The sequence below is a fragment of the Kryptolebias marmoratus genome, linkage group LG8 (assembly GCF_001649575.2).
Source record: "Kryptolebias marmoratus isolate JLee-2015 linkage group LG8, ASM164957v2, whole genome shotgun sequence".
Lineage (NCBI taxonomy): Eukaryota > Metazoa > Chordata > Actinopteri > Cyprinodontiformes > Rivulidae > Kryptolebias > Kryptolebias marmoratus.
Window position 1 is genome coordinate 4,278,787 of NC_051437.1, and position 16,554 is coordinate 4,295,340.

The 16,554-nt window shown below is 37.7% G+C and overlaps 1 protein-coding gene across 1 annotated transcript in view; it reads right to left on the minus strand.

Annotated features, from left to right (window-relative positions):
• Positions 1–16,554, minus strand: part of LOC108248019 (SPRY domain-containing protein 3-like) — a 124,765-nt gene that overhangs the window by 67,445 nt on the left and 40,766 nt on the right. Inside the window, exons 2-3 of the mRNA XM_037976822.1 lie at positions 8,849–8,918; positions 2,874–3,062 (exon numbers count right to left, since the gene is read on the minus strand). Coding sequence (XP_037832750.1) covers positions 2,874–2,999 — 126 coding nt within the window. The 5' untranslated portion in view covers positions 3,000–3,062; positions 8,849–8,918. The remainder of the gene's footprint in view (positions 1–2,873; positions 3,063–8,848; positions 8,919–16,554) is intronic.

Sequence of the window (16,554 nt, forward strand, 5' to 3'; positions counted from 1 at the left end):
CAAGACATGAACGCTGGACATTTACTCGCTGTGAGGCTTTCAATAATCTGGCGAAGAGTACTGGGAGCTGTGGGTATTTATGGGGACCAGAACAGGTGAAACAGATGACTGTGATTACTTGGGCATGGTAATATGGGCGTGGCTTGAACTGTGGATGAATGGAAAATTAAGTGGCTGTGGCAAGAGGCGTGGCAGGAACAGATGGAGCTGTGACACCTCTCAAAGGTTTTAAACTCGTAAATGACTGTACAATTGAATTTTTAAATGGTATTTGTTAGTACCAGTGATGTGCAGTGAAGTTTTAATGCGGTGAGGCAGTGTGACAGAATCAGATTTACACGTCTTAACAATTAACAGCTGTTAAAACATATGACAAATATATTTATCATAAATATATTATTGACAGCAAATCTAAATTCTGTTACTTTGACAGATTATTCAGGCCAATCTACAACTAAGTTTTGTTTTTATTTCAGAGCACAGCCTAAAGTATTTCCATTTAAACAGAGCAAGGCTGGGTCTTATTGTATTCACTTTAAAGCTCTGTTAGCTTATATTAAGTATTCACAAAAACATTTACCTCAAGGTATGAGTGCTGCTGATTAGGAATCACCTCCCTGAGAAATTAGAAGATAAACTCAGTTTTAATGCTTTGTAGTTTGATGCAAATCAACTCATGTTTTGACTTAAAGTCCAGTTTGAGAAAATTTAATGCTTTAAAGACTATTGAAGCTTCCATTTAGTACTTTTACATGTACTTGATAAATAAAAAAGTGGTATCAGAGCATCCCTAGATAAAACCAGCAGAAATTAACTGGAGCCATCTTATGGTCTACAAGACCATGCATTAAAAGCATAAGCTTATAATATATTAATTAATTCAGAAGATTTATTCAGACATGAAACATATTACGTCCTGGTTACAGGAAAACTAGGAAAAGAACCCCCTCAATTTTACATTTTACATAACAATATTGTTCTAATGTTAAATTAATTTGTGAGTCTTTGTGTTCACATTTTAAATGTGTGTTTTCAGAATAACGTTAATTAACATGTTAACACGCCAGTGTTACATTAACACAAACCATGGTGGCTGTTCACTAATCACTGAGCCAGCCATGTCCCACATTGAAGTAAGCTTTCAGAAATGACTCAAGTTTTGTGGAACCAAAAGAGGTGTGGAGCACAACTCAGCTGCTTTGACATGGAGCACTACACATTAAATATGAGACAAACGTTTCCCTCATATCATTTTCAAACCATGACAAATAACTAATTTTTTAGAGATCCTTTTTGTGGTTAGCCAGTTTGTTTTAACTAAATGCAAAGATTCTGTGCATTAAAATTGATCTTATTATTTGTAATAAATATGTTAATTGTTTTTTAATTCCACAGCCAGGTGGCCACACAGACTGGATATCATCACTATATCAAATTATTGAGCTGCAAAGCTGGCATACCATTTTACTGTTAGCAACTCTGTTACTACCTCACTTGGCAGCACAAAGGTGCATCAGGGGTAGGCTGGCTTTATCCACCCCATGCCGCCTAGGTCCATTCAAAAATCACACCAAGCCAGAAGGTGTCCAAGTCTCGACTTGAAATGGTTTGTTAAAGTGCATAAAGACACTACTCATTGGTTTGTAAAATGAGACTGAAGCCTTGAGTTCAGCACTTAAAGTCACTATTCTACCAGAAATCATGGATATGAGATAAAATGGGCAAGAATTGTTGACTTAAATATGTTTAATAGTGAAAACATAATGGATCTGTTTGTCACTGCTGACCTGTACAAAAAAATAAATAAATAAAAAGCTAAATAAACATAAATAAGAGGCTTTGGTTTGGCTTATGCCAAAGATGTGAACTAAGATTAACTGGATTTAGGCAACGCCTGGATATTAGTAAAGTATGTGGGGTGTTAAAATGATCGTGCTGAGTCAATGAATGAATACACAAATAATGCTGCACAGGGTTGTAGGTGTAAGTTTACACTCACACATTGGTATTTAGATCCTTATTAGGACACTATTGACTTTCGATCATTTTTGTAGCATAGCCAAGACCTTAACCCCAACCTAAACTCAATTCACATCTGAGCCTAACCCTAACCCAAACATGACATTCCATTATATTAGGACCAGGTTTATGTCCCCATAAGGGACTATCACTTCTTATGGGTTTTGTCAAGCTAAGAACAGGCATCTAGGTAATCTCATTCAGATTCAACTGACTGGCTGGAGTGTTTCTTAACTTTAGAATATTAGGAGTATTAAGTATATTTGTCATCAAAGAGGAATTTAATACAAAACAAGCAGTTAAAACAATTTTTCAGAGTACAAAATAAACACAAGAGAGCAAACAGGCACACTGAAGTATAAGATACAAAAAGCACAGTACAATTTGTCCTATTCAGGACAAACAGCATACTAGGAAAACCACTGAATATGTACTCTATTCTGTGACCCCACAGAATGCAAAAACACTAGTTGGTAATTACTGTAAAGTTCAGGCATACTTGTATTATTCAATGCCTATAAACTTTGTAAACATGACATAAAATAAAGGACTGAGAAAAGGAGATTCATTTTTTATGTCTTATATACATTGGGAATGCAGGATAGCAGTTTTAATAATAAGTCTGATAAATTATTTGGTTATTTTCTTGATTATGTGGCCACATCCAAGACAAGAACAGTTAAAATAAACTTCACTAACATTCACAAACAGCGGATGATTCAGGAAGCAGTTGTCAGTTTCCATTACTGTGTCTCTCTTTCTGTAACAGTTACTGCTGTTCTGCTACAGAAATATCCTCAACAGATCTCTAATACTTAAAAAAACACCACCAAAGGGCTTGTTCTATTTCTTACCATGCCGCTAACTCTGACGTCATACAGTCGTCCCCAATCGTCCTCGTGGCTGTCAACCATCATCTTACCATCATCCTCCTCCAAAACCCACTCAGCCCGCAGGTCAACCTTCACCTCCTCACCCATGGAGTGCAAACCTACAGCAGGGAATAACCCCTCAATCGACACAGGAACCTCTACTGAACCCACCTGGACAAGAAAGATGAAAAGAAGCAATGTCAGAAATGCATGTAAAACTTAAATAAAATAGAATGCAAAAGCTTCCAAGTCTGTTTGCAGATGAATCATAAAATTAAAACACAGACAACATAAATTTTTCCCTTCCTAAATACACTTTAATTTGGAATTTGCTGTGAACAGGATATTTCAAACAAGTTAAGACAGGTCAATTAAAAAACATGCAAAATACACCTGATTAATTTATTGGCAACAAGTCACTATATATATCCCCCTATCGGGGATGCTCCCTTTATACCCAATCATGACACTCACCCGTTTCCAATGAACCTGTTCACCTGTGGAAGCACTACTCTGTCAGGTACATAACACCATAAACTTCCTCACTATGGCCCACCTCCGTAAAAAGGCAATCAATTGTGTTGTGTGTGCACACTTTGATTTGTATGTCTGTTAGCAAAATATCTAATTAACTACTGAACAAAATTTAATAGAATGTAAAACTCTTAGAATGTAATAATTGTGCGTACATCTATAACTGATTAACTTGTGGAATCAACCCAACTCAAGATTACAATTATTGAGCTAAAACTTTATGTGGCTGTAGCTAAAAGTCATATTTAGGGATGAGCTGGTTAACTATTAACTGTCAAAATACAGGATTTTATAATGTTCAAATTTATGCTTCAAACACAATTTCTACAGGATTAAATGATTGCTTGGGAGATAATGTACCTTAAACTCATAAGAGTTTTTGTTAAAGTTGTGTTTGAAAACAGTAAATGTTTCTTGCCTTTGTTTACAACTAAATTCGGCCATCAGTTACAGAAATTCTCCTGTTAGAGTTTAGAATATCTCAGCACAGCTCATTTGCAGATGATCTTAGCCCCAACTTTTGCTTTAACGTTCTCCACCACTGGACTTCCTCCACCAAAATGACTACTTCTGTTGCCTCTCTTTCTCACAGCTTTTAGTTGTCGTTCTTTTCAAGAGAGAAAAACTTTACCTTTTTCGCTTTCTTCTGGCCTCTTTAATTCAATTGTTCTATTTTGACTCAGTTTACATCTGGGGGTTACTTTACTGACTCATTTTCCATCATGCGCCGACACTGTTCAAAGTGTACTCGTCAATGTTCGAATGTTAACAAACAACTCGTACGTGTTGGCAAGAAAATATGACTGCTGTTTTCAGTCATTTATTATAAATTAAAAAGTAGACTTTTGGTAGTAAACGGTGCTTATTTAGTGGGGGGTTTACCATAGATGAAACGCATACAAAAAAAATCAAATCAAAAACATTGAAAATCCTGTATTTTGACAGCTGATATACCTGTAACAGTTTCAATGTATACCACCTTGGTGTTAAAAAGACATTGTGTCAAAACCACAAAATCTTTCCTTCATACCATTTAGCCATAGGTTTAAATGCATAAAAAGAAGAAAACAGAGCTTATTTTTTAATTTCCTCTCTCCGTGACCAGACCTGGTGCCCTGAGCTGTCATTCAGTTGTGCAGGTAGCTGAGGGGGAAATTGCACTAAAAGTTTATGCTTGTTAAAAAAACAACAAAAAAAAAACAACAACATTGGTTTGTTGTGTATTTTATCCAGCAGATAACACAGACAGCCATGGCTTGTCTACTAGAGAAACAGCACCAGTCTCTCTTTTCAACCTAACAATGTTTTGAAACAAACGTTTGCAACAAGCTAAAAAAGTTAGTATGTTAGCAGATGAAATATGTAGCCTACTGCAGCTCAGATAAAGAAGCTAATAACCAGCTAATTAATTAGTAACATCAGCTTGTCAGGCTCTTAACATTACTTTACAAAAAGAGGAACAGCAAAATAGGCACAGTTACTTTTGAAATATAAATAAATCTGATGTTATAATTTAAATTCAGTCTGCCGCTTTTGTGCATCTTGTGAAGCTGATGTTAAAAGGAAGACAACAGCTTTTTACTTATCATTTCTCTTAAGGGAAAACAAACCTTGTACAGGTACATAGCGATTAGCAAAACATAAAGTCTCTTAAAGGAGACACTTCAGCTCCCTAAGTGAACACAGAGTATTTCTGTAAAGACCTCCCTAGAGTGTCATTAAACCAGCTACTCATGGTGAATTATGCTATTCTCTATAATCGGAATCTATAATAAAAATAAAACAAAATCACTATCTTAAAACAGCCTTATGACTCTCTGGCGTAAAAATGAAAAATTTTGCCTTCATCTTAAATATCATTGTAAATAAAAATATTACACATACACATATTTATGATCACAAATTAGTTTACAATCTGTTCAGAGTGCAGAAAAAAGCTGACACTAATTTTAAACAGTGATTGTCAACGTGGTCACTTGTGTACTTTCTGTCAGCTTATTTATATTTTATTTTACTATTATATCTATAATAAGATTGTTAAGCAATATGTAATATTTGTGCAGAAGTAATAACAGTATTGGATTTTCTATTTTTGCCATTTTGTTTTAATACTGTAACACTGTGAAACTATGGTCAAGGTTATCATACCGTTGGAAACTTATACCGACCCATGCCTCGTCATCACTAACACATACTGTGAGAACTGACAGATCACATGAGATCTTTGTTTCAAACTTTGGTAATATGGGGGTGAGATCAATCAGGTGACAGTCAATGGTTCACTGTGCTTTTCTTTAGTACAGGGATTTTTGTGGCTGATTGTAGGCAGGTGGGGACCACTGGCTGCAGTAGTGAACATCTGATCATTGTTTTTGTCCGCAAAATCTAAATAAAAGTTCTAGAAGTGTGAGTTTAATCAAATAAAGAAGAGAATTTTATTTTGTGGTATGCCTAAAGCAAATGTTTTAAGTTATGATGGAATATCTTTTCAAAAACACAGCCAATAAATGAAGTAAAAAGCTGCAGATGTTCAGCTGGCCTAGAAGACATGAGAAACTACAGAAGTAATGACAGCAGAAGTGAAATGAACTTCATGTGAAAGCAAAACAAGGAGATTTGAGGGAAACTGTGAGGCATCAGTCGACAGAAGCTAAGACCTGTATCAAAATAATTGCTCCCAAATTTAAGAGACATCTAAGAAACTGACAGCATGTGCGTCATAAAGAGGATGATAATGGAGCGGAACCTCTAGGTTACAACCCGAGTAAAATCCATAAATCTAAATGTCAGAGAGATTGTTCAGAGTTTAAAATGTGGTCCTGAAATGACGCCAACAGAATTGCAAAAAATCTCACATCTAGCATCTATTAGGCATATTATACGAGCACCTCACAGCTAAAATATTGTCAAGTCATACTAAAGATTTTATCACATTTTAAAAAAAATTTAAGTGCCAACTGCCAAAGGAGAAGGTGGACGTTAATGGTTTTTAGTGAGTATGTTGTGTGCACGCATCTGTTATCAAAATTTGTCATGAACCACTGGACGAAATTGGAAGAAAATTTCAGAAAGTAAGCACTGCATGTAAATGTAAATCTACATGCTGAGTAACCTGATTCAAAATGGCTGCCACAGCCATTTGACCTCAAAAAAAAAAAAAAGAGAAAAAAAAGCCAACAACTAAGATTTTACAGACACCTAAAATTTGGTGTGGTAGTAGCTACAACTGATTCAAAACAAATTCTGAGCTCAAACTGATTGCGCAAAATTTTTGTTTAACATTTTGTCATGAACTATTTGGAGTCAACTCAGTCTGTCAGTTTGTAAAATATCTCATACACCGCTGGACAGATTTTAACTTACAGGAAAGAATCATTGGCTGTGACCTCCACAACTGAATAATGTTTGGAGTCACTAAACTGACACTAGAAAAATACAAAATTGCTATACTTAAGTCAAATGTTACGCTAAAATTTGGTGATGTAGCTGAGAGTCATATACAACAAATACTCTATGTGATACTCATTACATACATTTTTTTTTTATCTTAAGAAAATGTATTTTTCCTAAATCATTAACAAACACGAAGTACAGTATTTTGCCTGTTGAACAAAAACATCCTGCAACACTGGATGGTTTTTAATCAAACTTCACAATTGACTAATTGTTTAGTCTTTGGCTGGATAATAGTTTTTATTTTCAATTAGATATTGAGCATTTATTTTAAAACAAACAAACAAACAAAACCAAAAGGTTAGACTGGACTTTTAATACCAAACTAAATACCAAAACTTGGTCTGGATACATTGAAATGTTTTTGTTATCGTAACAATATTTATAAGCATGTTTATCTGCACTTCATCTTTAGATTCTCTGTATCATTTATCTTTTTGTTTCATAACAAATGCCTTGTATAGTACACATCACTGTGTACTTTATAATCTGGTTTCTTGGCCCTCTTCAAGCCTAAGGAGACAACAGCATCAGTATATTTTTATGTACAAAGCTATGTTAGATAAATTTACATTTTATTTGCTTACTCTTTTGATACTTTCAAAGACCTGTTATCAGTGCAAATCCCCTCTAGTCAGCTCTTCTTTAAGTTTCTCAGGATTTTTTTCCGAACTTGGAAGAACATCCATCCATCCACCCATCCATCCATCCATCCATCCATCCATCCATCCATCCATCCATCCATCCATCCATCTTCTTTACCTGCTTTTTCTTTCAGGGTCGCGGGGAGCTGATGCCTATCTCTAGCGGTTATTGTGCAAGAGGTGGGGTACACCCTGGACAGGTTGCCAATCACTTGGTGGAACAGTGTTCTCTTTTTTTGCAGCTTGGTCATGTAATAATCCTCAGACCGAACTTAAAGGTTAAAACTTTTACAACTGGAAGCTGGAAGTCTATGCCATCAAAATTTTGCTACAGGGTTCTGACGGTTCCTTCAGCCTATTAAGTTCCATTTTGAGCCTAGGCTAATGTAAATGTCTTGTCTTGAAACTTGAAAAAAAAATGTTATAAAAGGAAGTGAGTCAGCTTCAATTGCTGTCACCTGATCAAATGTCAAAAGGTCTGCTCCAATGTCCCATATTCAAAGTCATAAATAACATGGACTTTGGTGACATATTTAACATATTTAAGACTGCATTTTTGTGCTCAGTGTTTGCTCTCTAAAACCAGTGGCCAGACAACTTTGCAAAAATTAAAACATCATCTTCCTCTGTTGCTAGACTGATAACTAAAAAACAGAAATCTCACTTAGGTTAGGTGGTGTCTCGCACTCATAGATACCACCTGGGGTTCAAATCTCTAGACTAGCACAAGATTTTGGGGGGGGGGGGGGGGGGGGGGCACCCACATCTGCCTCCATCCTCATTAACCCCCTGTGGGCCCTTGAGCAATGCCCTTAACACTCCGGCTGCTCACCGGGGTCCCTGGATGGCAGCCCTCTGCTCCATGTGTGTGTGCTCACACGTGTGATGCAAATGCATAGACTGAATTTCTCCATTGGGGATTAAAAGAGTATGATAAAAAATGAAAAAAAGTAATGCCATGAAGCTGGGACATTTTTGAGGTAGTGGTTTTGCAGTGGTGAACTCAGACTGTACAGGGGAGGAGAGGTCACTCTTAATTTAAAATGAAGTTGAGAAAATTGTCAGCAATTGGACTCCAAAACTGAAATTACTGGTTGGATGGAAAAGCAATCTTGGGCACAGCCAGGGACAGAGGAATGTGGTATGTGGATTATCGTATCATAAATAAAAATAATGAAAAACACAAAAAGACTCAGAAAGTAACATTATTTTGTAACAAACAACTCTAACTATGCACCAAAAATGCACCTGGACTGATCAATTGACGTCTTGCAGCTCAATCACAATGCAGTAATAAAAGAGCAGTGCAGACTTGGAATGACTTACCTCAAAGTAGCAATTTCCCTTTGATAGAGAATGGCCAGCCACATAGTAACCCTCAGAGTTCCCTCAGTAACTACAGTGAAGAAAAAAGAAATCACAGGTTAACAATAGATAATTTTTATTACGTCTGGTTGTTGGTTGAACTATCAGACATTTCATTTTACAGAAAATCTTTAAAACCAAATGCATACACTGACACGAGGGATAGAAATAAAACTGGTAAGTACATATACACAACTGACCATCACACTGTGGGGTGTGTAGCATTGAGAGACCCCCTCCCTTTATGACCTCTGACCTAACAACATCTTTCATCTTTCAATTTCCTCTAAAAGTTATTCTTCCCTGACTGATTCATCGCCTTGGATAAATGTTTACATTCTAAAGCTCCACACTCAAGACATCCTAATCAACAGAGATAGTATGTTTTTACTTCTTCTAAGACTCAAATAAACATGATTTATCCAGAGATTAAATCTGTTCATTAGATTGTGAAATCTTCTGAAATGTTAAAAATGAATGTTGGTGGATTTTATGCATGCATTTATCTAACAAGAAATTAGTCAAATGGTTCAAACTTTATTAACCTCTTTGTCATTACAAAGTTCAGTGGTCCAGAACTTTTGAACAGGAAAATTTAAGCTCAGTCTGCACAGACCTCAAGGTCACTGCAAACACCAGCAATCTGGGTTTCTGACCGTGTTTTGTTGTCTCGTTTTGATAACTGGAAAAAGAACTTGGCTTTGCTCAATTGTTTTCTGGTTTTTTTTTTGCAGTTTGATGTTGGCTTCATCTTTGTGTGATGGTCTCTCTTGACTTTGTCTTGTCATATTTTTTTGTTAACTTAAGTTTAAAGAGAATATATTCTCTAGCTTTATTTGTAAAGTCCAGTAAAGTAAAAAGAAAATGTCACAGTTTCCCTGTTCCTGCAACAGCCACAGTGTTTTTCCAGTCTCATGCCACACCCCTGTTTCCATGCCACCATAATCATTCTCATCTGCTTCACCTGCAGCAGTCTGTATTTAAGTCCACAGCTCACAGTCCACAGTTGCCAGATTATTGAACAGTGTCGACTTAGTAAATGTCCAGCGATCTTTCAAAGTTTATGCCTGTCTTCTTGTTAACAAACCCTTGCCTGGACCTTGACCTACAACTTTTGCCTGCTCCCTGCCTGGAACCTCTTCGGACTCAGTCTACCGGTTACCGACTACGCTTTTCCTCTCTGGATCTCGTCTCTTGGTTAGTGCTTTTTTGGATCTGTTTTCGGACATCTGATTCCCTGGTTTTGACCCCTCGCCCGCATCTGGACTTACCAACTAGCGCTCGCCCCTCTCTCACAGAAACAGACTTTCAACCCAGTAGCATCTCGTTAGCCTTACCTGCTGCGGGTCTCCCTCTGTGTCTCTCTGGGGGTCTACTCCTAGGACGTAGCAGTTCCGCTGGCGCTAACTTCAAAATAAACAGCTTAAAACTTTGCCGTTGTTTGTCTGATCCGAGTCCCGTTTCACCGAGTCTTGTCAGAAAATGCCCAAAAGGACCATTTGTCACTTTAAGAGATAAATCTAGTTAAAGAACTACTCTAAATGTCCACCACCCATCGAGTTCTAACTCCATCAGCTGACAGCTCCAGACCTTCCTCAACACCATCACCTTAATCCTCCTGCGTGATCTTCTGGATAAGTTGTTCATTTAAACTAATCCTCAGTTGACTCTCGGGTCTTGCCATCTTTCTAATAATTGACCAGGGACACTCAACATGCACAGCATCATTTTGAGGGAGGGCAACCCCAATTTCAGCTGTACCACTGTAAGGTACCATCTCCTTATCACAAGACAAGAACCTAGCTGGCCAGTGTCTCCAGAAGAGCTTAAGATACACCACTTGCTCTCATTCTTGGGCTCTTTTTTTTATCTCTCCTTGACCTCTCTTTTTCAGCCAGCCATGATTTTTTGTTAAATAAATTTAATTTTAAGTTATCCCACGCGTTGCTTTCCTTTATTTATTATGGCCATAGAGCCAGGCTGTAACAGCAGGTATACTACATTTTGTGTAGAAGAGGTAGGGGCAGGGGAGAGTGTGGCCAGGCCAGACAGCATCGGATGGTGGTGTGTAGGATGACTGTTATGGTGATGAAGAGAAAAAGAGTACAGGCAGAGAAGAGAAACAAATGGTGGAAGTTGAGGAAGGAAGAATATCGTGAGGAGTTCAGAAAGGAGTTATTAAAGGCTCTGGTTGGTAAGATACAGCTTCCAGATGACTGGACTACTACAGCAACAGTGATAAGACAGACAGTAGGAAGGCACTTGGAGTGTCATCTGGACATAGAAAAGATGATAAGGAAACCTTCTTGTGGAATAGTAAAGTGTAAGAAGTTAACCAGAAGAAGAGGTTAGCCAGGAAGAAAAGGGACAGTGAGAGGACTGAAGAGACTAGACAAGGATATAGGGAGATGCAACATAAGGCAAAGAGGTAGTTAGCAAATGCAAAGCAGAAAGCATATGATGAGTTGTACAAGAGGCTGGACACTAAGGAGGGAGAGAAGGATTTGTATCAACTGGCAAGACAGAGGGACCAGGCTGGAAAGGTAGGAAGGTAGTTGGACCTGACGACATACCAGAGGAGGTATGGAAATGTCTAGGAGAGATGGCAGTGAGATTTTTGACTTGATTATTCAATGGCATTTTTGAGAGTGAGAAAGTGCCTGAGAGATGGAAAAGAAGTGTGCTGGTGCCAATTTTTAAGAACGAGGGTGATGTATAGATTTGTAGCAAATACAGAGGAATTAAGTTGATGAGGCACACAATAAAGATCTGAGTTTTGGAGGCTAGACTAAGACAAGAGGTAACCATTTGTGAGCAGCAATATGGTTTTATGCCAAGAAAGAGCACCACAGATGCCATCTTTGCTTTGAGGACACTGATGGAGAAGTACAGAGAAGGTCAGAAAGAACTTCATTGTGTTTTTGTGGATTTAGAAAAAGTATTTGACATAGTGCTGAGGGTGGAGCTGTGGTGTGGAGTGGCAGAAAAGTATGTTAGACTGGTTTAGGACATGTATTAGGACAGCAGGACAGTGGTGAGGTGCACTGTAGGAGTAAAAAACATCTTCAATGTGGAGGTCGGACTGCATCAAGGATCAATTCTGAGCCCCTTCTTGTTTGCTCTGGTGATGGACAGACTAACAGATGAGGCCAAACAGGAATCCCCATAGACTATGATGTTTGCAGATGACATTGTGATCTGTGGTGAGAACATGGAACAGGTGGAAGAGAATTTGGAGAGCTGGAGGTATGCACTTAAAAGTTGAGGGATGAAAGTCAACCACAGCAACACAATACATGTGTATGAATGAGAGGGAGGCAGGTGGAACAGTGAGGCTACAAGGAGCAGAGGTCACAAAGGTGCAGGACTTCAAGTACTTAGAGTCGACTGTCCAGGAAAACGGGGAGTGTGGTAAAGAGGTGAAGAAGAGAGTCCAGGCAAGATGGAGTGGATGGAGAAAAGTTTCAGGAGTGATTTGTGACAAACCAATGGCAGCAAAGGTCAACTGAAAGGTTTACAAGACAGTGGTGAGAACAGCTATGTTGCATGGTTTGGAGATAGTAGCACTGACAAAAAGACAGGAGACAGAACTGGAAGTGGCAGTGCTGAAGATGTTCAGATTCTTCTTGGGAGTGACATGGATGTAAAGAATTAAGAATGAGGTCATCAGAGGTACAGCCAGGGGTGGAAATTAGCACCCGCCACTGGCCAAATGCGGGTAAATATTTGAAGTGGCGTGTGAATTTGATCAACACACACACCACTGTGGCGGGTTGGCAATTTGAACAGAAAAGGTGTTATTTGCCCTCTTGACATATAGAGGGCAGCAATGTGCTCGAGTTGCTGCTAAATGCAAGAAGGAGAAAAGTTTAGCAGACACTCTCTACCAGTTGGTGGCGGTATTGATTCCTTTAGTTGTTTACCAACCGCCAATAAAAATCAAGAAGAAGAAGAAGAAACAATTTGAGGAGTAGAAATGTGGCGGAACATTTCGGGAGTTAAGCGGGTGGCAGACAACCAAAATGTTTTTCAAGAGTAGTCGAGGCAAGAACCGAAAGTTAAACAATGTTTTTTTTTAACTAAATCAATGACATCATGACGTCGGTCAGTGTGCGCTCACGCCTACGGCCGGTGTTCTGACGATCTGCGCTTCCTTGTCAGATTTTCCTACCGTAGCATGGCTAAACAGCTATGTCTAACGGTCGGTGCTACCCGTCAGAAACTGCTATCTTCATGTTTACAAACCGAAAACTATAGCGGTTTGTGTTAATGTTAAATATCATCGGCTACTGAAGTGGAAGCTTAAGAGTTATGCTTAGCATAGCATTGGAACAATTTATATCCCCGACGAAAACCTTTCTAAAACCACAAAAATCACTTCCTTCATCAGAATATCCTACCTGTTAAATATAAGCTGTTAAATAACCTGTTAAATATAAGCGGGTAGCACAAATAGATCTATGCATTAAAAGCAGCAAGTGTCTGAAAAACATTACAACTTACATACAAAAACTTACAAAAGCACAAAAAAATACTTCAAAAACACTCCACAGAAATAAATTTCACTTGTCTGAATTTTTTATGTACAGATATGCATCTTTTAATGGTTTAAAATAAAAAAAATAAAATAAGAAAAGTCTAGTTATTTCCATGCAGTGTCCAGAAAGAGATGTTGTTCAGCTTGTAGGGCACCACAACTGCTTCCACCCGCCTTGATCATCATCATCATATGAAATAACTTTTTGTCACATCACAACAAAAAATAGTGGCTGGTAAAATATTTGAGTGGCTGGTGGACAAAATTTTTAATTTCTACCCCTGGGTACAGCACAGGTTGAATGACTGTGAGATAAAGTTAGAGGCCAGACTGAGATGGTTTGGACATATGCAGAGGAAGGACAGTGGGTATATTGGTAGACGGTTGTTAAAGATGCAGCTACCAGGAAAAAGACAAAGAGGAAGGCCAAAGAGGAGATATATGGATGCAGTTAGAGAGGACATGGACGTAGCTGGAATGAGGACAGAGGACACAGAAGAGAGTGAGATGGAGGTGGATGACTTGCTGTGGCGACCCCTGAAAAGGGAACAGCTAACTAAGGGGGTCAAACACATTTTCATAAGAGGCAGGTTGTTGTTTCAAATCTGTTTACTTACGATGCATACCAGCCTGTAAATATGTACAAAACAATTTTAAACAAGAGTACCACCAATGGTACATAATACGCAAATGGACTGACATAATCTAGGGAACAAAGGGCTCAACATTTCTATGTTACTCAGATGTGAAGCTGGAGCATAGACAAAGTTTTCACAAAGGGGTCGCCTGTGACCTTGGCTTTTGACCCTGTAACCTTGAAATTAATAGGGATCATCTTTGACCCATTAGGTATCCAGCTGTGTTATACATTTAGAGCTCAGACAAGATATTGTCCACACATGAACTGAGGCTGCCAAAGGCTGTTTCAAATGAAAAAAATTAAAGATATCTTTCTATTGGATTTACAAAGAATGCTAAGAGATAAAAAAAAATACCTGTTTGTGTGTCTAATAACTGACAGCATAAAATTTAAATATATATATTAGTCTAGTCATGTAAGTCACTTGACTTTTTATAAAAAATAAAATGATGGTTATTACAAAGCAGAAAAATAATTCTCAGAAATGTCATCAGCGAAAATAAAACATCCATCCATCCATTTTCTTTACCCGCTTCTCCTTTCCGGGTCACAGGAAACTGGTGCCTAACTCCAGCCATCACTGTGCGATAAGCAGGGGACACCCTGGACAGGTCACAAGTCCATCACAGGGACACACAGAGATAAGCAAGACAAACAATCATTCACACTCTCACTCACACTTAGGAATAATTTCAGAGTTACCAATTAACCTAACGTGCATGTTTTTGATCCGAGGGAGGAAACCGAAGTACCCAGAGTAAACTCACGTGAGCACAGGGAGAACATGCAAACTCCACCCAGAAAAGCTCCAGGCCGTGAAGAGATCCAGACCTTCTTGCTGGAAGACGACAGCTCTAACTGACATCACCCCTAAAGACACTGAATATTTGTGCCATAGTGATTCTGAGAAGTGTGATTATCTGTTTTTTAGTGCTTTTATCAGTGGATGACAACATTTACTGTTCACGGCATACACTATTCTTGTGTTAAGTCCTTTACATATACATTCACTAATAATTTCAGAAAGTTATAGTAAAATCTATACATTGGTGAGACATTTTTTCTGACAGACAGATTTGAATCTATTAGTTAATGGACAAGTTTTAAAAATGGGTCTAGTGCAATGTGTTAGCACTCATACTATGTATTAAGGATGACTCACAGCTTTTACCACACAAAATCTTAGCTCAATATCTGTAAAAGGTTAATGGACTGTACTTATATAGTGCCTTTCTAGACAACCAGGCCACTCAAAGCACTTTACAACACAATCTGCCCTCATTTATTCATCTACACACACATTCATAAAGCACTGAATCTCTACAAAGGTAATCCGAATAAATCATTGTATGGAGACTAATCAGTGCCAGTGCTTTAAACTCCATTCATACACTGATGGAGAACATCAGAGGCAATGAGGAGTTCAGTGTTTCATTAGAATTTACCCACTGTTTCATTAGATATTTTGCTAACAGACATTTAGAACAACACACACAAACACAAATGTACATACAAACATGGACAAAAACATTATCAGCATTTCGCCTTTGGTGGTGGGTGATAATCAGAGCTTTATTTTATTTATTTTTTCATAGTGGAGTATTTATACTTTAACATGCAAGTCTTTGTTCACATTTTATATTGTGTGGTATACTGTATATGCTAAAGTTGACAGTTTAAAGTAAACTGAACTAAAATTATTCACTTTGACCTTTGGGGGAAATATTGTAATACTTTTTAAAGTTAGATTATTGTTTAAACTCAACATAATTAATAAATTTTATAATTAATTTAGTAACGTCTCTATGAAATTAGCCTGTGATTGTTTTCATTTTACAGATTTGTCTTTTATGACAAAAATGCCTAAAACCATTAAAAAATAAATTTAAAAAAAGGAAAAAAACACTCTGGTTCATTTGGATCCACACACCCTAATAAATAAAAGCTACGACTAATTACTTGTTTGTTTTCTGAGATGAGGGTGAAGGGCGTCTCATTGTCGCTCCTATGACTTTCTGCAAAAACTACTGAGCAGATTTTTTTAATGAAATGCTGAGCAAATACTGACAGACAGAAAGAGGCAGACTGTTTCACTTCAACAGGATCAGGTTTTTATAAATGTGACACAAAGAGGCTGCAGCCGACCACACTTCACCTGGTTTATCTCAAAGCTTTGTATAGAATTCTGTATGAGACTGAAAAACACTGTTTATTTTCAAACAATATTCGGACATTTTAAGATGGAAATAAAAACCCTCCGAAGAAGACGACGCTGAAGTTGGCATTAAATTCTAGCGTCGAATAGCTAAAGGGCGATTCCACCTAATTTTTCACTACCATCCGCATCTTTAATTGATTCTAATTTAAAAACTACTGCACCTAGACACTTCAAACCTGGACTGGATTATTCTCCTCTTCCAGATAAATGAGTAAAACCATGATTGGGATGTGTGAAACCTTTCTCTGATTTGTGAAAACTCATTAAAGTTA